The following is a 24,256-nucleotide window of genomic DNA, read 5'->3' as shown; positions in this document are numbered from 1 at the left end:
TGCTCTCCCGTGTGCTCCCGGTGTGCTCCCGGTGCTCTCCCCGTGTGCTCCCGGTGCTCTCCCGGTGCTTTCCCGGTGCTCTCCCCGTGTGCTCCCCCTGTGCTCCCGGTGCTCTCCCGGTGTTCTCCCGGTGCTCTCCCGTGTACTCCCGGTGTTCTCCCCGTGTACTCCCGGTGCTCTCCCCGTGTGCTCTCCCGGTGCTCTCCCGGTGCTCCCCCGGTGCTCCCCCGGTGCTCTCCCGGTGCTCTCCCGGTGCTCTCCGGTGCTCTCCCCGTGTGCTTCCGGTGCTCTCCCGGTGTTCTCCCCGTGCTCTCCTGGTGCTCTCCCGGTGCTCTCCCTTGTGCTCCCGATGCTCTCCCGGTGCTCTCCGGTGCTCTCCCCGTGTTCTCCCGGTGCTCTCCCGGTGCTCTCCCGGTGCTCTCCCGTGTGCTCCCGTGTGCTCCCGGTGCTCTCCCGGTGCTCTCCCCGTGCTCTCCCCGTGCTCTCCCCGTGCTCTCCCGGTGTTCTCCCGGTGCTCTCCCCGTGTTCTCCCGGTGCTCTCCCGGTGCTCTCCCGGTGCTCTCCCGGTGCTCTCCGGTGCTCTCCCGGTGCTCTCCCGGTGCTCTCCCGGTGCTCTCCGGTGCTCTCCCGGTGCTCTCCCGGTGCTCTCCGGTGCTCTCCCGGTGTCTGTGCGTTCGGGAGGAGAAGCAGGAGACGAGCGGGCGCAGCCGCTGCCGTCACCCAGCGGGGCCAGCACAGAAGCAGAGGGAGCGCGGATGTCACCAACACTTTGAATGGAAGTAACAAAAATCTCACATTTCAAAACACAGCTGGGAAGGAAAAGTAATTGCAGCCCTAGAAAGAGCCGCAGATGCACCTGAACTGGAGCCACCAAACCTCATCCGTACATTGATGAGACAGGGAGAACACCCAAGTTCAAAACCCAACTGCACAATCACTGCTCGGGTTTAAATGCAGCAGGAATTAAATCCCCGCTGCCAGGGAACAGCACCTCTCCTCACTGCCTGCTGCTGATACAGCCTGCTCAGGATGGAAGGGATGTGTCTGCTGCTATCTCTTGTCCTGACAACAGCTCTGCTCTTCTCCCATTTCAGAGTTGCTCTGTATGATCCTACAACGTACCTAAACTGTTAGGTAAAGAAAAACCCTCACAGTCCCACTATTTAATATGCTATCTTAAGTGTAAAACACCTTTTTTTAAAAACAACTGTATTCTTCTAAAACAGTAAGTGCACAGCGACAGACATTTTAAACAAGTACTTCTTATTTATTCACAATTTAGATAAAGTTTAAGGAAAGACAAAAGAAATACAAAGGACAACATTAAAATGAAAAGGAATTTTAGTGACTGAAGTGAGTTTCTACAGCCAGTGCTCTCTCCACACATTTCCAAATATTACCCAAACACTGCAGATGCAGATTTCAAATCAATCCCATAACAAACCGCTATGACTATTCCCTTTGAAATTAAACTGGGAATGGAAGTTAGCCACCTTTATCTATGAGTACACAAACCATCAAATTGTTCAGTTTCAGCTTAAAGCCACACTTATCTTTTACAAGATGGAATCTGCAATACAATTTCAAGCAGCTTTTTCATTTTGTCTGAGCTCTGCTATAGAAAAGTCAGTCTCAACCTTCTGGGTAACAAGCCAGGTTCTGCTCTTGCTGGTGGAGTCTGTGCAGCTCAGAGCAGACTCACACTCGCAGCTTGGAGGTATCCTTGGAGATACTGCAACGCTTCTGCATTCAGGCTGGTGCTCAGCATGGACAGAACCTGAAAGCACAGGGTGGAGCAGAGGTGTCAGTGAGTGAAACACGAACCTGCTGCTGCCTCCTGCCACCACACACGGTACAAAGTCAGACACAGAGCAGCAGTTATCCACGGGGACAGCAGCGGATCTCTCAGGCTATCTTTACTTACCTGGGCAAACCAGAGATGCTATGGGCTAGGAGAGTTAACTGTACACTCACCTTGTCTAATTTTTTTGAGCTGCCTGAATTCCCCAGGTACATGCAACCAATTGAACTCAAAACACTTATTAGTTACAGACCATCAAGTGTGTAAATTTTCTTTTTAAAAATGGCATATTTAAGCTTATTGCAAAATTAAGTGCTGTGAAAATAATGGCGTTTCTAAGGCTCCCAAGGAAAAACCTTACAAAAACTATATTCCAATAAAGAACAAAACACAGCACGATCTTGCATTCTGCTTATCAAACATTAGCAGAAAGACCCATTCTCACAAAGGCTTTTCTTCTCTGCAGAATGCAGCAGCAGCACACAAGTGCACAAGTCACCTACCCTGCCTGGGCACGCTGTAGACAGTTTGTGAAGAGACTGTGCCAGATGGATTCTAGGATTGTTCACCATTTGACCTACAGGATCGTGTTCTTTCTTCCCAGCAAAGGCTAGCTGGGAGAATGCAGTCTGATAGCCTGGAGTATCCTCTATGTCAATGAAGTGTTCCTCGTCAGGGATCGTGTCATCCTCAGGCAACTCAAAGAGGCCAATGAGGGCCTGCAGCAAAGGAATCCTGGGAGCAAAGAGGGGAGAGCAAAATTGGAGTGCTTAAAATGTGTTAGGACAGGGTGTATTTTACGAGGATGCTCAAATTATTTGGAACCCCTTATAATTTAGCCTTTTCAGGTACTTGCTTGGCCACTGAAACTGTAAATGGCCAAGGTATGCTGGACCAGAATTGTGGGTCTGAATATTCTACAGGCATAATGTGGGTACTCCTACTAACAGCATGAGCAATGTATGTATTTATCAGGTCAAATTTTCATGAAACACCTAAAAAGAGCAATGATTTTCCAGATGAACACTTTTCTCTATGTACATTACAGAAAAGTCCTCGTTTGGGGATCTAGTCTGGGATCCAGTGATTGTCATCAATTTCAAACTACCTGGCATGCCAGACTGCTGGACTGGTAATCAAACTTTCCTGGTAGCTTTCCCCAGAATTCCACTCAAGCTAAGATATCACAGTTTCTCTGTCAGGTTATGAATATGCTCAGGTCTCTGACTAGAAGAGTTGTAAGTCAAAACCCTCTCTTTTCAGAAAGAATACAAGCTAGAGGAAAGCAGTGTATTTCCCTAAATGCAGTTCCAGCTAACCAAATCAGTGCTATCTCCATCAAAAACATCTCAAAACACTTCTGTTATCCTCTCTGAAAACAGAGTTTCATTTGTTGAGAAACAGCAGCAGTATGAAAGGCCTAAAACAGCCTTGTGGGCCTGGGGAGCTCACAATAGAGTTTCCTTCAAGGATGTATTTTGGTCTGAGTTCACATTTTCTTGAACTCAAACAGCCTCACTAGCACAACCTGAAGACATGTGGTACCTACCACAGCTTGGTGTACTCAGTATCCATCATGGGAGGACATTCTGTTAATATTTTTGTAATGCCAACAGCACAGATTTTCTTTTCAACTTGTCCAGACACTTTCTGGATTTCAGGAATTATAATTTTCTCCAACACCATTCCAAACATCCTAAGGTGGTATCGAGAGTAAAACTATTAGAAAGCCTTATCAGCCTTATGGTGACAAAAGAGAACCAGAAACAATATGAATCACTAGGAAGTAGAGACAACCAGATCATTTGTTAAGATTCTGCCCTGTTGCAGTAGACATTTGCACATACAAGCTTTTCATAAAGGATAACAACTAAAACCATCAATCTTTCCTTTTATAATCTTATTAGATTAGTAACCTTTACTATCAGTGAGGAACTGTGGTCAGAAAAATAAGACTTTCTAGACAAATAAATGAACCACATTAAGAGAAACATTTGGCAAGTCAAATTAGTGATAAATGTAGTCTGACAGTCTAGCTAAACAGACAACTCTTTCTTACTTCAAAATATAAAAATAACACAGCAGTATTAAATATAACCCAGACAAACAAAACATACTAACTTTGGCTGTATGCTGTCAAATATTTCTTGCAGAGCTAGTGCCCCATATCTTACACAATACAAGTTAATGAAGACAAGGAAACCTGTAATAAGAAAAAAGTCAAAGTCAAACTCAACATGAAAACAGAAGAATAGCTTTAGAGTCAGCAGCAAAATACACTCCAGCAAGCTTTTCAAGGGGATAGATGGCAGTCTTAATGTGTTCAGTTTAAGTGATGTTTATGAAGTTGCTGCCTTGAAATTTGCCTAAAAACTAATCTTTTCACATACCACAACACAAAAACAAGGAGGTACAAGACAAGAGTCATTCTTTTTTCCCCTTACAGCAGTTATAAAAAGGCATTAGAAAAGTCATTTGCCATTTTCTTCAGATCAAGGACCAAAGAAACTCTTCAGAAAAACTCTACTTTTAGCAGAAAACTTCACAGTGCAACCTCTGAAGTGAGGTATGAGCCCCTTTGCACAGGTGCAGTATATTAAAAGCACCACTTCAACTTTTTATTTGTGGAAGACCATTATAAGCAACTCTATCATTCTTGTTCCTATCAGGTGGCATTAACCAGATTTTATAGGGTAAGGTAATGGACACTGCATAATTTGTGTAGTGATAGTATCATTAAAATAATTTAATAAGTATGACAGTCATCTTGTGACAGCATGAATAACCAGAATACGTATTTCAGTAATCTGTCACAGCTTTGCCAGTTTAACATGAAATCTTATCAATAAATTTAGTCATACTAAGGCCAAAATGACACAAAAGCATGGAGTATTTCACAGTACTACCACACAACTATGGGTAACTACAGGACACGTGGTCAGTATTGCTGTGCTTCGTGAGAGGGAAGGCTTGCTGCTATTGGCTGGAGAATAATGGAGACATTTTCAGATAATGACATCACACACTAGGAAAGGAAGAGAAATATGCAAGTCTTGTCCATTATTTTAATTCCATTCCCTCAATTTTCATGAGGTGTCACCTGCTATGGTGACTGCCCCATACACCCCTCTTGATGACAAATAATTTGGAGCAAGTCCTTGGAGTCACCACTATCCTTCCGTGTATCCACGGGGCACAACAGGACACTTGTTCTGTGCAGCTGCGCCTCTGAACTGCTGCTGTCACCAGAGATTTTCACAGAATAAGGAACTTACTTTTGATAAATTTTGTTGTTTTGGAATTTTGAAGTCTTTGGAATAGCAGAATGAAGATCTGTTTCCTGTACTGGTCAACTGATTCACTGGAAATTTAAAAGGATAGTTATTCAATTCACACTAGGATTTTACTGTTGTCACTTCACAAGAAACATGTATAGAATTGTTCAAATCTATTTGATTGAAAAATGTGATGTTTTCAGTTCTTAAAAATAATCATTTTACATGTTTATACACTTCATAATTAAAGTTACAGAAGTTAGCTTTAAGTGTGATTTCAGCTCATACTCACGGAGGCATATGCTCGATGATACTGTTTAGAAGATAGAACCCTTGATGATCATTAGCCTTCGAGGCAATCAACTTCTGGAACACACCTAACAATCCAGGCTGCAAGAAAAGTAGATATAAAACCCTAGACAACAATTCTTCATATGTGACCTACCAGAAAATTGACCATTACCGTCTAAGGCATATGCCAAGGCAAAAGCCTTCACAACCTAAGCCAGGATTCAGTTTTTGCAGTTCAGGTCAAGGAAGACACATTTTGGCTTCTTCTTACTCACTCTTCTCAAGACTGTTCTGAACAGAACCTTAAAGTTGTCATTATCCACATGTTTAACTTGAGGCAAAGACAGGAGAACTGTGGAAACTTACCTGCTTGCAAGAACTAAGAGCAGGAATTTTTCATCTCAGTTGACCAAAGTGTGATAGCCTAGAACTCATCCACATAATGGGAAAGCACCCAAAAAGCTACATTCAGAATATTTGTCTGTCTTTGTATGTAAGCACCAAATTGTGCACAAATCCAGCTGTTTGCTGGAGTTCCTCACAATTTGTAACCTCAGATCACCACGTCTCAAGGCCATCAGTGTGACTCTGCCCCAGGAACTCACGATTTTGTCAGCAGCAGCGCTGGCGATGGTGCTGGCGCCCCGCTCCAGGTAAGCCTGCAGGAGCCTGACCAGAGGGGGAATGTTTCCTGTCCTTTCCCAGAGAACTGGCTGGAGCAAATGGGGAAACAATGCCATATAGGACGATGGGATTTCATTTTTATGCATTTCTAGAAGCAGGGACATCACTTGAAACACGTAGGGAATGAACTCTGGAAGAGAAACAATGACATTTACAAAGTCAGACAACCTGGTCACTTGTCAGTTCCCAGAAACCAAGTATCTATGGACTGAAGCCAGAATTTTATGATATTATCACAATGATTTCAATTAATAAAACCCTGAAGAAATATATCTTCCCAAATGTAATTATTCCAGTAATTAGCAAGCATTGCATATATACACTTTCTATCTCCTCTACCCGTTAATGTTTCAGAACATGAAAAACAAACTACTAGAAACAAGGCAATAGAATTAAGAATAATATTAAAAGGCTTTGGAGCAGTGATTGCTATGTATTTGAAAAATGCAATTTAAAATATGTGAATGCTGTTGACATGCCCTATGGAACAATCTAAACACTTCCAGACTGAAAATATTTCTTCCCTTGAATTTCCTGTGCTACAAAAAACCTGCCATAAGGTAAATCCTAGCAGCCAACCCCAGTGGAGAGAGCACAGGCACCCACTGACTGTCCTTACCTTGCACATCATTCTGCAGGATCTCTGTGAACACCAGGAACAAAGCCTCCTCAAAGCTCCCCACTGCCTCTGGGTTTGCCTTGCACGTTATCCTTATCGACAAGCAGATTGACTCAAACATATAATGGTTAAAGTGAGGTTTGCTGGGATTCTGAAAACAAGTTGTAAACAGATAAATCAACCCAAACTTGCAGACAAGTCACTTATTTTGCTAAATATATTTTTAATTTCAACTGAAGACTAAAGTAGCATTTTGGACTAGGGATACTTGTAACTTATGTATTAATATGCTTATGAAATTAATTCCACAGATAAAAGCAAACAAAGACCTCTAAGCCATAAAGGAGAGGGTTTTTTTTGTAGCAAGTATTTTTCAGAAGCTCTATATAAACTAGTAAACAGTTAAAATATCACAGAACAAAAACCAGAAAAGGATTGTTTTTCAATCTTTTAAGTTAATTCTCTATTGAATACTCCTTTATAAGCTGCAACTGAGTTGAAACTGCACAGAGAAGCAGTTTTCTAGACAGTCACTGAAGGTATTCTAAGGCATTCCCTATTGTCAATGGTTAAGAATTTGGCAAGTCAAAATAAAAACTAAGAAAATTTTACCCACCAAAAGCAAAAAGGTAATTTATTTAATTCAATCCCACATTTCAATGCCAATTATTATTAGCTTCAGAAGTTTTATGGGCAAAGAATAGTGGAGTTGTGACAAACACAGATTATTGTATTGGTGGCCTCTGCACAAGCAGCACAAACTAGCATTACAGAAAGAGTTCATATGCTGCTTCTAAATTGAGATGGGAGTAGGGAGAATGATCTGAGAATATGTTCTAAAAGGAAGGCAGTACCTCACAGGAATGCTGTTTCAAATTAGTTGCATCAGAAAATACTGAACTATTTAGAGTATTCTAACAGAACACCACCAACAAGGTACACGTAAGCCCTCAGCAAGACTGCTCTAAAAGGTAAAAGGTATTCCTTTTGCTCTTTTTCTCTACCTTACTGACAGCCAGCAGTTTCTGTGTGAGCTGTGTGATGACAGAAGGGATGTATGGAATTATGGACTCCTGTAGCAGAGAAAAACTCCTCATGATGGCTGCAAATAAATGGAAAATTTTAGCTTCTGAAGAGAAAATACACTTCTGCCACTCAACATATGCCTAAATCCTTAACTTTTTACCATTAAAATAGGATCCTGGGGAATTAGGTACAGAACAAAAGAGCACCTGCTGTGAGAACATTCAATCTATAATCATGATAAAGCATAAAACAAAGCCTCCTTATTCCTATTCTACAGCTGAACACAGGAGATTAAGTAACTTTACAAAGGTCATCGCTTGTCCTGGGCAAGTCTCAGATCTCAGCATCCTCTTGGCCATGATCAGATCTGCCGTCTCACCAGCCATGACCACATCTCCTCTCCATGACCAGACTGCTCAGACCTCCTGACACTGTCCAGGTAGCTGTCCTGACTACGAGACTACCATCTGAGAAATAATTTCCCACAGTCCCATTATGTTTAGTGTTTCTCTTTGGCACCATAAGTTTAGTAGAAGATTACTTGATACAGCCTGGTAAAAAACAGCAGGCTTTTCAACACATTTGCATAAAACAGGTTTTGCAAATAAAATGACAGGAACCTCTAACTGTAAGCCTTTACCTCAAGTTAACTAAGTTATTCTTATATTGCAGGACTCACTAGAAATTTACCTTTCATAATGTATTCGTTTTCAGATGAGCCAGGAAGCGTCAGAGCTTTGAAAAGGTTTGTTAACAGCACTTCTACAAACGGTGCCATTTCTGCAGCTGTAATGCTGTTAAGTGAAACACAGCTCCTTAATGTTGAGAGTCACAAACTTCAAGCCTCATACAATACCATAATATATGACACAAAGGAGCCCCTATAGGTATTTCTCATCCTTAATACACAAAATCTATGTAGCAATGAATTTTTTTCTGCTTAAAAACTTACAGGGTAGCATTATTTGTCCCTCTCATGGTAAACAGTCTTTCAAGAGCGTGGGCTGCATAGGTATGGACCACAATACTTTCTGCTTGGAGATGATTAATTAAGAGAGGAATAGACACCAGCAGTTGTTCTTTTGGTACCTACAAAAGTGTAGCAACAAATCATAAGTACATTAAAAATTACAGATGGTTCTACTCAAGAGCACAACCAAGCTCATCAGTGACACACAGAGCTTGGCAGAGGGAGGTGTCTCAGGAGGCTCCTCCTGTTGCTGCTTCACATCCTGACAGCCAGGAGGTCCCTACTTCTGTCATTGCTCATATACTTCCCTGAACATCAGTGGTACTTTGGATTAGCAGTAAGTGCAGATAATGTCTATTCCCCTTTCCACTTTACTTTGTCTTAGTGGATAATTAAAAATATCAAGGTTTAAGAAACCAAAATCACAGATATTTCATAAAAAATGAATAAAGGTAATCTAGAATTTAGAAAAATATGGAACGTATTTTCTCACCCCACTTAATGAATCAGAAAAGGTAAAGGACAAAACTGCTGTAGTCTGCAACAACTACTGCAATGATACAAGCAATTAAGGGTATTTGGACTAACACTGACTTGAAAACGTATGAGTGTGTCACAGAATTAAGCAGCTAAGATATTCAGTGTTGCCACAGCATATGGACAGCATATAGACTACATGTTAATTGGATATTTATAACAATATCATTTACTTTCTAAATTAAAAATTCAGCATGAAGTGTTGTATATGACTAAACACCTGTTGAGTTAGCATATGGCCAAGTGTGATAAATTAGGCTTGGCAAGTATAAAGCAACAACCTACAATATGTTTTTCCATAAGAGTAAAAGAAAAACTTACTTGATTTCTAAAAATCATGATATATTTGATACCATCTGCTTTTAGCACAGGGAATTCATTCACTGAAATAGAAAAATATGCAAACTTTGTCAGTACTTCTCATGCAAATGTGATTACTGAACATGTACTATATATACAGGTGACACTTAGTAATAATTTTCCCCTGTAGAAAGTAATACAGACAATGTTTTTCTACACTTCTTAGTTTCTGCACTTTGGTATGGGCACTGTTAGAATATCAGTTTTAGGTACAAATCCCACCCCTGTACCATTAAAAGTACAGTCCAGCTCAAATGAAATTTCACCTTCTGGTTTCAATTTTAGCAGTCTTCAACTGCTAAAATTACTGCTAAACTTACACATTTTGAGACCACCCACTATGCCACAAACATAGTAAGATAATTGTTGAAGTATAAAATAAAGTATGTGGTTTAAATCTAGACATCCACAACCTCATCAATAGGGGTTGTACAGGTCACAGCCTGGCCTCAGTATTTCAGCTTGTCAGGGTTTTGTATAGAAGTTTACCATAAGGTCTCAAATACAGAAAGCAAATTACTTTGATTCAGGAAGTTCAAGCATGTAGCTGATAGCAACCATGTGTATGCAACCATGCCCTGATCTTGCAGGGAGCAGTGGTAAGCACTTCACAGCTCCTTCACTGCTGGCCAAACAAAAATGAGTTAATCTGTGCCGACTGTTAACAACCAGTCTCAAAGATTATGCTGATAAAAGGAGTGCTTGAGACTTCACAAACAATGGTCACTGTCAAGGTTAGGATAAATCACAAAAATACCATATCAAAATTAACATTAACTTACCAGTAGCAGACTTTAAGTCAGGTTGAATGTGATTCACGAAGAATTCTGTCAAATTAACAAGTTCATTGGCCTGTGTTATTCCATGCTGGAAGAAGCAAAAAACAACTCTTATTTTTATATGATGACATACAAGCTTCTAGTTTTCTTATTCATCTTAAAAAATTACTATTCATTTTCTCTTACAAAAAATGCAATCTCTTTTTAAATCAGGATTTTCAGATGGAGTATTTTTAATGAAGCATTCTAAATTTGTGCAAATTTGTCATTAAATAGCACAGAAAAAGACACAAACTTTACAGTGTCCCAAAAGGCTGGTTCCCCATACATTATCAGTAACATATAACTGATGGGCAGCAGTATACACCTGGCTTCAGGAAAAGACTGGGAACCTTCAGCAAAATTGCATAAAATGATGTACACACTTTACTATGTTTGACTCAAAGCGGTCTTGTAAAGACATCAAGATTTGAACTATAACAGTATTTAAAATACCTAGTAGTACATCTAAACTTGTTCCATAGGACATTTGATGCAATGTTTCCAAATAGAGGTTAGCCCAGCTGCGCTTTTTCAGTGTCTCCAGCCTATTAGTTGCTTTTTCCCCAGTATGTAATGAGATCCATTTCCAGCCATCATTAGCATTCACATGTCATTCACAGATCAAACATTCTAGTAGCATGAAACGTTGGGCAATATCATGACAAGAACTCCAAGAATCATTTAAATTCCTTTTTTAGTCTGCTTAACACATCTGATCATCTTCTGTAAAGCTCTATTTGCCTTCCCTGGCTTCCAGACTGCCCCAGGACCACTCAGAGCTCCGAGGTTCCAGAGCTGAGCCAGTTTTGTTTCTTTGTCTGCTTGGATCCCACATGCCAGCCAGGCCTGCCACAGGGCCACATCTACCTGCAGGTCACACACCACCAGCTGTGACAGGATTATATAAAGGGCAGCTTTTCATCTCATCAACATGAACTACTGCACACACAGGTACTCCCTTTCTGAAGCAGCTTAAAGGAACAGCAGGCCTCATCTGCACTGCAACACAGGTTACAATGAATAAAATGTACAAGTACCTTCTGCGTTTGAGCTTTGGATGCCAAAGATGTTACAAGGTAAATAGCTGCATCTTTGTGCTTCCAGTTAACGGATGGATTCTTTGCATATTCTTGCAGCATAGAATTAACATATCCAGAAAAAATCCCTGTCACAGGTCCTTCAAAAAATTTGCACAAGCCTCTGACCAGATCACAAGCTGCTCTGCGCCTGGTGTCAATATCTGCATAAGAAACAAAGCTTCTTAGGATATGAGAAAGCAGACAACTTTTCATACCAATAAACATAGTCATCAAAACAGTAACACCTACTCAAGTTACAGCCATACCCCATGTTAATTATTGCAACCCTCCACACTACTGTGTAAGAACACCTGTAAGCCTTTTATTTACTGTCACAACTGGACTACTTGTACACCAAGGAGAAGGGACACCTGCCCCTGACCAGTGGCAGCAGGCATTCAGGGGTGCTGGTACTGGCTCTGGCTGGGAGTGAGCTCATTTTCTCCCTAGTGGCCCATTTGGTGCCGTGTTTGGTACCAATGACTAAAGCTGCTGGTAACAGCCAGGCTTTGGCTGCTGCTGAAGAGCACTGTCAGTGTCAGGGCTTCCTCCTCCTCCTGCTTTGCCTCCCCAGCAAGTAGTTTGGGGTAGGCAAGGAGCTGAGAGGGGACAACTTGGGCAGCTAATCCAAACTGACCAGCGGGACATTCCATACTCTATGACATGCTCAGCAATAAAAACTGAGGCATTGCTGAGGGACAGGCTGGGCAAAAGTCTGCCTGTGGGCAGTGGTGAGTCAGTAACTTCTCTCCCCTTTCCTTATTCTTTCTTTCACTTAAACTGCCTTTATCCATGAGTCTTCTCACTTTCACCCCTCCCACTCTCATCCATCAGACTGCAGCAGGCTGGAGCACAAGCCAGCTGCTGGCCCACCACACCTGACAGGGCATTTTTGTAAAAAACTTCACAAATACCTAAAATGCAGCCAATCCTGGATAAGAATGATGTTTTCTTGAAAAAAGTTCAAAAATGTTTCCTCCAATTTTGTCCTCCACTGGAAGCATACAGTAATTTCTTCAATCTATTACAAAATGCCATCCCTTCAGAAGTGTCTGTCAGTGAACTGCTGGTGGCCCAGACCTGTGACACAGAGCCAGGTTTGGCTCCCTCAGGCTGTGACCTGGCTGCCGAGCACAGCCTCCCCCAGCACTCCAGCAGCTGGGCTGGCAGAGCCGTGTCCCAGGGCGGGCACTGCTCTGAACACATGCCAGGTCCCAGCCTGGCTGCTGGCCAGCTGGCCTGAGCACAGTTTGTATGCAACCCTAGGTGAATTTCAGTTTACACATCAAGAGCCTCTCCCTGTTATTTAAAACTCCATACATAGGAACTAAATACACAACTGGCTACTACTCAGCATTGTCTTCCAGGCTGTATTTGCTGAAGTGAGAATGTGGGCAGAAGACATACCAATCCAATTAGGAAAAAGCCCTATAAAAACATTGTTCAAACCAGAAAGACACTTTGATGAACATATTGTGACAATAGACTTGATCACAGACTGGATAAAATCCAGCTGGGGGTGGTGTGTGGAAACCTTCTCAATTTCAAAATGAAGTTATAAAAGCTTCAGTAAATTGCTTCAGCTCTTTAGAGCTATACTTAAAGACCAAGTATTCTTAGTATAATCTGTAGATTACCAGATCCTTCCAAATCCCTTCTGATATACTCTTCAGAATTATCTTCAAATGCTTCTTCATCAGCCGCTGAAAATATAAAATACATGGAAGTTGAAGTGCTGAAGTCTCTGGTTTTTATGGTAAAAGGGTGTATCACTATCAATTTGCTATTTTTGCTAAGGACCTTTCTATAACATTAATATTAATTAACAAGAAATATCCAGCCAGACTAGTCTGTTTAGCTTCTGTCCCACAAATTAGTCTTTCATACCCATGGGCTGATGTATTGATTTAAAGAAAAACCTCTAACACATATTCAACACCAGGTCTATTTGAAGAGGCTTTCAGAGTCATGGACTTAAGAGAGAGAAGCTTCTTACCATTGCAATATATTTTCACTGAATTTTAAATATAGGATCAATATGAGCCATCAAAAACCTGGAGAACTAAACACTACAATTTGGTAGGCCTGATAGTCCTACCTATTTATGCTCCTTGAATTATTCAGATACTCACTTTAATTGAAGAAATTTATTTGTGGTACATGACCTAGACTTCATCCACTGGGATTTCAACATGTAAAGTTAGGTATATTCATAGAATTCTACAAAACCCAGAGGACAGCAATCTGCTGCAGAAACTTGGGTTTGAATCTAGCACTAAGGTACACAAGAGGGAATCCTCAATTCTTAGTCCTGCAAAGCAACATGTCATGATAATTAGTTAGATTTTTGTTGTGTTTTTCAAAATTTAAGTCTCAAAAAGTTACCTCTAAATTCCATATTGGGAACAATAACTTTTTCACAGATGCTTGTCAATGTATTCTGGTCTTCAAACAGATGCTTGTAATGTGGTCTCTCGCAAACCGAGGCCAGAAACTGGATTGCGTTACTGACCAGCTACAGCACCACAAACAGAACACAAAACTTTAGCATGACTGATCCCTTTATAATTTATTATTAAACTTGACAAGATCGTATTTTAGCAACTCACCAAGTCATACTTCACTTCTTGGCCTGTCGTGACTAACAGATTCCAGATTGCTGTTACAAAACGTGGCAGGTAGGGCTGGAATTCTTCATCATATTTTTGAGCATATAAAGCAGCATTATCACAAATTTGTGATTTCAAGAGCTCCAGCAATCCAGCTTCCTCTTCATCCTCACATAAAACGAAACTAAGAACTTAAACATCCAAACTTCAACACTACTTAAAACGTTAGAAGTATCAATGTATTTAAGTTAAATATTTACATCACCGTTTTACCATGTCCTAAACAGGTAAAAGAAATTCCTCTCATGTTCCTAGAACTACTGTATTTTGCTGATCTGTACCCAAACCCCTCTTCAAGTTAGCAATCACACCCACATTCAAATCAAACTACTGTGCACTTGAAAGAAAAACAATAGTTCACACAAAATTAATTTACAAATGTAATATGAAAAAGACAAAATGAGGCATTGAAAAACATGCTTAGAAACTACTACATCGTGATTTTTAATTGGAGTAGCTGTAGAAGTTCCCTCCCCTTCCACAGATCAGCACAGATGTTTGTGGAACCACACTGTGAACTGGGAAATTGAGCTGGAATTAAAAAAATCAACTGAACCAAACACCACCCCAGTTCTGTCTGCCCCTCCTTCCTGCAGCCCCACCTCTCAGCTTTACTGCCTGTTCCAGTTCAGCTGCATGAGTGCTTGTGCTGGGAGCAGCCCACAGACACAAGACAAAAGAGCAGCAAGGCCTCTTTTAGCAGCAGGGTAACTAGACAACAACATACACTTAATATGCCTTCCTATGTCAAGAAATTTATAGTTGTTTTGGCTCCATCAAGTGGGAAGACATCAGCACTTAAAATGCAGAAAACATGCACAAAAATAACTGGAGCTTTGCTGACCTGGTATCAGCCTTCAGCAGTGAAATTACTGATTCTTTTAACTAGACCAAGACAGCAAATGCTAGAGTTCTTAAGAGATGTCCCACCCTCTATGTTCAATTGTTTGAAGTTAAGATACCCTGTTTTCTAGAACATAGAAACCAGGTGAGAGCTCCAGAAAACCTGAGTCTTGTGATGATAATGGTCAGGTCACTTCAGCTGCTGTTCTTGAAAAAATTAACTCACTGAAGAGTACTGCTAATTTGATTTCTGTGCACAGCTGGGTATACCTGTAACTTCAAGTCATACAACTTGAAGAACTGAACTTCAAAAACCTTAGACAGCAGAGCAACTTCTCTTAAACTCCATTTTCTTACAGTCATTCTACTCCTTTGCTTGCCCCACAAAAAAACACTGCATTGTTCAGAATTAGACCCAAGTTGTCAGTCCACCCTCTCCCCTACAGATGCAAACCAGGTGGTTTATGCAGTACTTACATCAGTCTGCAAGAGTTTATTATCTAAAGTTAAAAGGCTATGAAAGTTTGTCATCCATGTTTCCATGTTATCTTCAAAAAACTCAGGAAGATCCTGTGAAGGAAAAGCATAAATGTACATTTTAATTTCTGACTGCACTGCTTAGATAACAATCCTACACTGGAAGCAGTGCATTCACCTCATAATCTACTGAGGGACAATAACCTGTGGAAAACAACCTTCAAACTGCAACAGTACCCCTTCCTCCTCCCAGACAAAAACTGTTCTGGCAGAGCCCTGGAGTACAGTCAGTTCCAAATAAACTAGGTGCTCAGACTCTAAACAGGTCACATTTTTTATAATGAATGAGCCATATCACCTCTCACTCTCATAACAAGAGAGCACAAGCCGTTTTTAACTCCACCTTGTTCTTCTGTCCCCTACGGAAGAACAGCCTAAGGAATCCAGGCACAACCACACTTCACAGACTTACATTCATGTTGATACACTAAATAAACATCATCTCAGCAAGGGAGCTTTTCACCATTTCCCATACAGCACACTTAGTAATGTCCAAAATGTAGATCAAATTCCAAACCCAGACAACCCACACTGCTCCCAGAATCCCTGCTCCTGCAGGGCCACAGAGCTCCACGTGATGGACTCTCACCTACGTGACCCCGTTCCTGTCAATACAGACACATTTACAAAGGGGCACAGTGAGCACAATCTCAGTCACTGGACTCCTGCCCTTCCCAGCTCCCACTCAGCAGCCCCCTACAACAGCTCCTTGAAGCAACACCAGCTCGGACGTTCCTGAACTTGCGTTTATACAGGGCCAAGCTAATGTCTTAAGCAACCCTTCCTTGCTGTGCTTTTACTCCAGCAGATGCACTGGTGATTTTATTTCTTGCCATAAAGCATGGCATTAAAGGCTGCCTCAAATGAATTCTATAGTAACAGCTTTTTCAGAACAAAGTGAAACTATCCCAAGAACGAGGAGATTCACCTGAAAATTTAAACTGTAGAACAGCTTCGCAATTAGAATGAGAGAAGAAAAGAGAACCTTCAGGGCACTGGCATCATTTGCATGTGTGCTGCAAAGTTCAATAGTTGCCTAGAAAAAGATGCAAGATTGTCAAGTACAAAACCCACACCAACAAAAAATACTGAGAGGTGTCACGGAATGTTTTTTTTTAAACCAGAAAATACAGTTATGCTTCATCTTCTTACCAATCTTGATAGGTCTCACCTCATTACTTGAATTTGAACCCCTTTATCACTTTCGAACAACAATCCTTGAGTTTTAGTTTTACAGGTATCCACAGCAAGAAATTTAGAACATTAAATTTGTTTTAGAAATGACTCAACAAGAAATACCTTAAAGAGATTTGTCAAGGGTAAAGCAAAGGCATCAAGAACAAGTTTGATCTCTGTCCATAATTCATTTGACTTAAATTCATGGCGGTACCTGACAAGTAAGAGAGAAACACATGAAAATTAGAATAGTCTTCACATTTAATACCAAATTAATTGACACAGAATTTTGTCTTGTGCTGAACCTTGAAACAAGTACTGTCAATTAAACAAGAAAAAAACAACATGGTTCAAAACCATGCAAGGTGTACAATTTGGTAACTACTTAAAAGGTGTATGTAGAAGTCACAACTATAGACTTTGTAAATGTCCAAAATGCAGTCTAACAATAAAATTTGCCAGCTTAACAGAACTTTTACAATCCATATACAAACTCCCTTATTTCCAGTACCTTTTAAATAAAGAGTGGGCAGTGCGCAGAACACCATTGATGACGTGGAAATCTCCACTCTGAAAGCGATTCACCATTTCTGTCAGCAAGTCTGGCCACTTCTGAGGGAAGTCTTCCCGCCCAATAATACTGATGGCATCACTTAACTGCAAAGGAAACGGAACTGTCACGCGACAGAACAGCACACAGCACTTGTGCCAGACGCTGCAAACATCCCAGAAAATCCTGGTTATTCCTGTCTGATTCAAAAATCACTGCATTAAATATCAACTACTTTCTGCACAAATACAAAAATTTCACCTTCAGTTCACAGTCTCACTTTCTAGAATTGCTCTTTAACTGCCTAATGTCAGAACTCAGCTATAAGATTATACAGTAATTATCTTAAAATAAGTCAAAGTAGGTAGAAATACTTGTAGCAATATCCTTGGAGTTATTTGGATCAGGATGAGGACACTGGTAAGGGAACTGAGCTCTGCCAATAACCATGGCCTCTAGACATGCTTAGACTATTCTCAAAGTTTCATGGATACAACTGGGAATGACATATTACCTGCTTTTGAATTTGCTCTGGGCTGCTCAGCATCAAGGGCACTATGTTGGCTTTAATGGCTATTCTGTCTGATTCACATATTTTGTTTGGTTCATCTTCAACCTAAAATGAAAACAATAATTAAGTTGTGGACACAGGCAGCATTCTCTAGGCAATGAGAGATGATCAGCGTTTCAGAAACCAACTGCTCATACTGATTTATGTAACTATTACAATGCTGAAGAACCTAAGAAGCAGACCTGTTAGAGACACTGCCTTCAATGAATCTGGACCAGGAGTATCTGAAAAAAAGCTGACAGAGATAATGTCCTTCTGTAAAACTTATTCTAAGTTTTTTTCTCCTTCCCTAAGGGTAAGTTTTCAGGTCAGCAATTGAGCAGCAGTGAGGGTGGGTGCACATGGCAAAAAAATGCCCACATTTAACCAAGTTTCCTCTTCCTCCACACCAAACAGCACCTCTGCCAACACCACAAATTGATTTTGTGTCAGCTGTCTCAACCATCCTTTCTAGAAGCTGTACATGAAGGTGCAGGTTATTCAATCAAAACCCTGACTTTAAGAGTTATCTAACTAGTTCAAAATACCAAGTCCAGTCAGTCAGCAGTGCCGAGTAGTAGAAAATTGCAAAGCTGCTACTAAAGAAATAAAATAATGGTGTGGCTTGTCCCAGCCAGTGACAGCAGTGGCAGTCACATTATCTGTGATGACAGCACTGAAGTTCAGAGACCTAGAAACCATCCAGCAATTAACAGAGAAAAGCACCTCCAGAGAGACACTCAATCTTGAGATACTTTAAACCTGATGGTACCACTGTCCTTCTCACATCTGTTTTACCATTTTTCCATATGCTTAAATCAAAAATCAGCAATTTCAAAAGTTCAAGGTATGCTTATCTATACCATCAGTCAGTAATGGGGTTCCCCAGGGCTCAGAACTGGGGCCAATACTGATTAATATCTTTACTGATGATCTAGATGAGGGCTCCCTCAGTAGGTTCACAGATGACAGAGCTGGGTGGGATGTGGATCTGCTTACTGTACCTTAACAAGATGATTAGTTCTTAGCACAATTCCTTACTAAGATACCTACAATTCTCCAGTTCCTTTTAATATAATTCTTGAAGGTTACAGATGCACAAACTTTGATGACATTTTCCTGTGATTTCTCCAGCAGCGTTAAGAGTAACAGCGGATAGTTCTGGCTTCCTTCCACAGATTCAAGGAACTTTTCCGCTGTAAGAGAATACACTGCGGTTAGCAAAAGCTGAACTGCTCTAATCAGAATCCTACGATTTCTCAAGTGTCTGTTTTAAATGCCCAACACAAACACTTCCCAGAGCTCCACAGGAACATGTCTCACAAAAGGGGTCACAGCTTCTCTGCTCCCCAGCTCCCCAATGCTCCTGCTGTCAACGACAGCTCTCAGATCCCCAGCAGGATGGGAAATACTGCCTCCTCACCCTTGGAAAAGCCGTAACCCGAGAGAAGTAAATCCTGGCTTGTTGTGAGCAGCAGCACTGTTTTAAATAACAACAGTGCAAATAAAAAGAGCAAGAATACAGAAAAACAAAATTGCAAAAAGCAGATAAAATTATTTCTATTTATATTCATATTAACATTTCTATTTATATCCATCCTTCCTTAGTTCTTTTGTGGTGTCATTATAAAAGAATACTGAGAACTTCTGTAAAGAGGGATTGCATAAATATATGAAGTTTGAAGTTTGCTACAGAGACAGAAGAGCCAAAAAGGAACAGAACCTTTTTGCTCTCAGTCATGAGAATCACTCACCAGGACGCCTTATAGCAGGATCTGGATCTAGTGTTTTCTTTAGATATTCAGTTAAAGTTTGTAAATTGGCATCACTGAGCTCCATTTTGGCAGAACCTAAAACGCACAAGAAGTTTTGTTACAATCGGAAAACCTGTCCTAAAGCTGCCCATGTAAAACCAGATCCCACAAAAGCAACATCAGCTCTTTTGGACAATACCTCATAAGCACAGTCCCAAGCAGGGTGCACCAGGCCCAACAAACATTCCACTTCTCAAGCTACAGGTAACTGCTAGTGTCTGGTTTATAGACCCCAAACTCCAGAAAAGGCTTACACATCCAGCAGACATGAACCAGGTACAGCCAAAAGATCATCTTTTGTCCTTTAAGGACAACAGGAATTTGGTTCTGCTTTTGTTCTGCTGCCAGCCCCAGAAACTGCTCCTGACTGAAATAGCTGAACAGTCCTGGCCTACATAATTGTAAATAAAACAATTCAAAGTGTGTTGAAGAGTCAAGGCTTTTTCAAAAAACCAAATACTCCTTATCAAAGAAAAATCTCAAAAGAAAATACTTTTTAAAAAAAGAGACAAAAGACTGAAAAGCCAGACAGTTTGTCCTCCCTGTAAAATTAGTTCAGACTACAGTGGGAGCTATTTTAAATGCAATACTTTTTACAGAATAACTCTGTGTAATAAGTCCATATTGCTCCTCTCTAGTAATCCTCCCACATATATTCTTATCTTTACCACAGTTATATATTTCCTCCACAGCTTGCATTGGAATAATTAAAATTACAGCAATACTATGATAATAAGATGTGCTTTCATGGAGATGTTCCTCTGGACATCATCATCAATCCCACCCATCCTCCTCACCACCAGCAGCACAGTTCACTCCCTACAAAGGTTATGAGGAAGCAAAGGTTTCCATTTTTTCTCTTGAGTTTCTATTTAGTAAAATTGACTGAAATTTACCTGTCCCACTTTGGAGTTGTTTCATGCTGATCACCAGTGCAACAAACACAGTTTTGTATAAGCATGCTTGCAAAGACACTGAGCTTTAATAACACAATTTTTATGTCAGCTATGGCATCCATATAATTTTAAAAGACAGCAGCAGTATCCTCTTGAATTAAACTAATGTTAGTAAGCAAATCAGATCCTAACATATTTTGCAAGAAGTAAAAACCTCAAGAGTCCTGCCATGTTTCTCTTTGCTTTTGGGATTTACTTGTCCATCATCTTGTTCACCAATTCACATCCAGCAACATATTTTCACCTGTTACCTATATATGTTTATTTCCCCTTTTTTCCTCTAGCTCTTCATGTTTGTTTTCCAGTACAAAAACCTTTGAGGTACTTTAGCTGGAGTGATATAATGCTATGTGCTGTGCTGTAGCATGCGCCTGCAGAAAAGGCCTCAAAATCCACAACATGTGCTTCATACACCATGGACTTTAGTCAAATTAATGCAGCCCACTTAAGAAGGAACCCTAAGCCCGGCAGAACACGGCCGTGCCCCTGGGGCTCGGAGCGGGAGAGCTTCACACAACTGCATCCCCTCGCCCACCACCGACCGAACACCTTGGACGTGCCGAAGAATGTTCAGGATCCAGATCTGACGGGGAAAACCATCCTGACAGTGCTCTGAGGATCCCTAGGGGCATTTCGCTTCCCCAGAGCGCGGGCCTGCGGGAGCGGCACCGAGCCCGCACCCCCGGCCGCTCCCGCCGCCGTTTCCGCGGGGCAGGGCCGTGCCGGAGCAGCCCGCGCCCTCCCGCGGCCCGCCAGGCTGTTCATCCGCGGCAGGCTCGGGGCTGCTCCGGCCGCTGCGGAGAGGCTCCAGGGCCGGGCCGTGAGGGGGCGGCAGGGCCGGGCGAGATCCCGAGTGGCCCCGAGCCCTCAAACGAACTCGGTCCCCCTCCCCGCGACCGCCCGGACTGGCAGTGGCCGCAGCCAATGAGCGGCGCGGACCGCGCAGGCCCGGAGGCCTCGGACCAATCGCGGGCCGCAAGAGGCGGGCGGAAGGGCCCAGCATGGTGCGCTGCGCCTGTGGCCGCGCCGCGGGCCCAGCGCCCAGCGCAGCGCGGAGTTGGCGCGCGGGCGGCCGCGGTGCCGCCGGTGCGCGGGGCCGCCCCGGCCCCATCCCCGTGCGGGGCAGCGCGTCCCGGCCGTACCTGGCGGCTCCCCCCGGCGGCGGCGGCGGCGGCTCCGAGCGCTCCGGCTGCGCTTCACATTCAAACCGCCGGGCGAGGGCGCGGCGGCGGCTCCGTGACCGCATCGCGCGGGGCGGTGACATCGCGCCCGCGTCCGGCCAATCAGCGGCCGTGCCGGCCCCGGGCGCGCCGCCGGCAGCCAATCCGCGCCGCGCTCTGTGGCGGCGGCCAATGGCCGGGCCCTTCCCACAGGGCCCCGCGGCGCTTCCGTTGCGCGCGGCCTCGCCCCGCCCCGGAACGGAGGCGAGCGGGGCCCGGAACGGGGGCGAACGGGGCCGGAACGGGGGCGAGCGGGGCCGGAACGGGGGCGAGCGGGGCCCGGAGCGGGGCCCTGAACGGGGGCGAGCGGGCCCGGAACGGGGGCGAGCGGGCCCGGAACGGGGGCGAGCGGGGCCGGAACGGCCGGAGCCCGTGCCCTGCCAAGAGAACGGGCCCGGCCCCCCGGCGCAGCAGGAACGAGCACGGAGCGTGGGCGGGGGGATAAATCACGAACCGGAACATCCCGACCCCGCAGCGAAGCCCGAGAGCCGCCGAAGCCTCTGAGCCGTTTAAAGAAGCGCCTGAGCAAAACCCAATACTTCGTAAAACTTTATTGATTTATCACTTGATTAAAGCATGGAATATTATAACTATTATACATCGTATTTTCCTGTAGAAAACTTTACATAGTTTTTCATATTATATAATTTTGGTATTCTCTCAGAACTCTATACATCCATTGGCAAGGAATGGTCTTTAAATTATTGATAATAAATGCACTTAATACAGAGATATTAAAACTGAGGCATTTTAAATACGCGAAAACATACATCATAAACAAAAGTGCTGAACAAACTGAAGTTACAGATTAAAGGGAGATGCTTTTTCAACTATTTTTAATTGACTATTTTAATCTGACTATTTTTAATCTTTCTGTTGAACAGTAAAACTGAGCTAAAATCTGTGAGTTGTCGGTTTTAGTAGTGGACATTGGTTTAGATTGTTCTGTTTACAGTTTAGAATGTGAGGTACCAGACATGGATAACAAACTGCTGTAAAAAGAACCTTTTCCTGGACGGTAACACAACCGAAGCAACACGAAGGGAATTCTTAATCACAGAAGGGAGGGTTTGGGGTTTTCCTCGTTAGCACTGTCACCCTCCCTTCCCTCGGGAGGCCTGGAATCACCCCTGACAATGAACCCCATGGGCTGTGCATCGGCTACAGCATTACAGGTGGATGGGCTGCACAGCCCAGAGTGTGCAGAGGGGATTTCTGTCCCTGCCTGCACAGCCCAGAGTGCACAGAGGGGATTTCTGTCCCTGCCTGCACAGCCCAGAGTGTGCACAGGGGATTTCTGTCCCTGCCTGCACAGCCCAGAGTGTGCAGAGGGGATTTCTGTCCCTGCCTGCACAGCCCATCCCACAGGGGATTTCTGTCCCTGCCTGCACAGCCCATCCCACAGGGGATTTCTGTCCCTGCCTGCACAGCCCAGAGTGTGCAGAGGGGATTTCTGTCCCTGCCTGCACAGCCCAGAGTGTGCAGAGGGGATTTCTGTCCCTGCCTGCACAGCCCAGAGTGTGCAGAGGGGATTTCTGTCCCTGCCTGCACAGCCCATCCCACAGGGGATTTCTGTCCCTGCCTGCACAGCCCATCCCACAGGGGATTTCTGTCCCTGCCTGCACAGCCCAGAGTGCACAGAGGGGATTTCTGTCCCTGCCTGCACAGCCCAGAGTGTGCAGAGGGGATTTCTGTCCCTGCCTGCACAGCCCATCCCACAGGGGATTTCTGTCCCTGCCTGCACAGCCCATCCCAGAGGGGATTTCTGTCCCTGCCTGCACAGCCCAGAGTGTGCAGAGGGGATTTCTGTCCCTGCCTGCACAGCCCATCCCACAGGGGATTTCTGTCCCTGCCTGCACAGCCCATCCCACAGGGGATTTCTGTCCCTGCCTGCACAGCCCATCCCAGAGGGGATTTCTGTCCCTGCCTGCACAGCCCAGAGTGTGCAGAGGGGATTTCTGTCCCTGCCTGCACAGCCCAGAGTGTGCAGAGGGGATTTCTGTCCCTGCCTGCACAGCCCATCCCACAGGGGATTTCTGTCCCTGCCTGCACAGCCCATCCCACAGGGGATTTCTGTCCCTGCCTGCACAGCCCAGAGTGTGCAGAGAGCATTTCTGTCCCTGCCTGCACAGCCCAGAGTGTGCAGAGAGCATTTCTGTCCCTGCCTGCACAGCCCAGAGTGTGCACAGGGGATTTCTGTCCCTGCCTGCACAGCCCAGAGTGCACAGAGGGGATTTCTGTCCCTGCCTGCACAGCCCAGAGTGCACAGAGGGGATTTCTGTCCCTGCCTGCACAGCCCGGAGTGCACAGAGGGGATTTCTGTCCCTGCCTGCACAGCCCAGAGTGCACAGAGGGGATTTCTGTCCCTGCCTGCACAGCCCAGAGTGTGCAGAGGGGATTTCTGTCCCTGCCTGCACAGCCCAGAGTGTGCAGAGGGGATTTCTGTCCCTGCTTGCACAGCCCAGAGTGTGCAGAGGG

General features: G+C 43.6%; 1 protein-coding gene across 2 annotated transcripts; it reads right to left on the bottom strand.

Moving 5' to 3' along the window:
- Nucleotides 1-1,242: 1,242 nt before the first annotated feature.
- CSE1L (chromosome segregation 1 like) lies at nucleotides 1,243-21,851 on the bottom strand. 2 transcript variants are annotated; one of them, XM_058850584.1, is made up of 25 exons: nucleotides 21,701-21,851; nucleotides 19,543-19,638; nucleotides 18,842-18,984; nucleotides 17,753-17,854; nucleotides 17,200-17,345; nucleotides 16,812-16,902; nucleotides 16,441-16,548; nucleotides 15,453-15,545; nucleotides 14,073-14,240; nucleotides 13,849-13,978; nucleotides 13,101-13,166; nucleotides 11,422-11,624; nucleotides 10,346-10,430; nucleotides 9,525-9,586; nucleotides 8,649-8,785; nucleotides 8,387-8,490; nucleotides 7,675-7,772; nucleotides 6,671-6,821; nucleotides 5,973-6,181; nucleotides 5,369-5,466; nucleotides 5,077-5,162; nucleotides 3,923-4,004; nucleotides 3,351-3,497; nucleotides 2,305-2,536; nucleotides 1,243-1,777 (listed from the first exon to the last, which is right to left on the bottom strand). In XM_058850584.1, exons 2-25 carry the CDS (start codon nucleotides 19,625-19,627, stop codon nucleotides 1,688-1,690), a joined length of 2,916 nt encoding a protein of 971 aa, XP_058706567.1. In that variant the 5' UTR covers nucleotides 19,628-19,638; nucleotides 21,701-21,851; the 3' UTR covers nucleotides 1,243-1,687. The 2 variants fall into 2 exon arrangements, with proteins under 2 accessions (XP_058706567.1, XP_058706568.1); XM_058850585.1 differs by lacking the exon at nucleotides 21,701-21,851 and adding an exon at nucleotides 21,101-21,120.
- Between the last annotated feature and the right edge of the window lie 2,405 nt (nucleotides 21,852-24,256).

The sequence above is a fragment of the Poecile atricapillus genome, chromosome 15 (assembly GCF_030490865.1).
Source record: "Poecile atricapillus isolate bPoeAtr1 chromosome 15, bPoeAtr1.hap1, whole genome shotgun sequence".
Classification (NCBI taxonomy): Eukaryota; Metazoa; Chordata; class Aves; order Passeriformes; family Paridae; genus Poecile; species Poecile atricapillus.
This window is presented reverse-complemented; position numbering and strand designations above follow the sequence as displayed.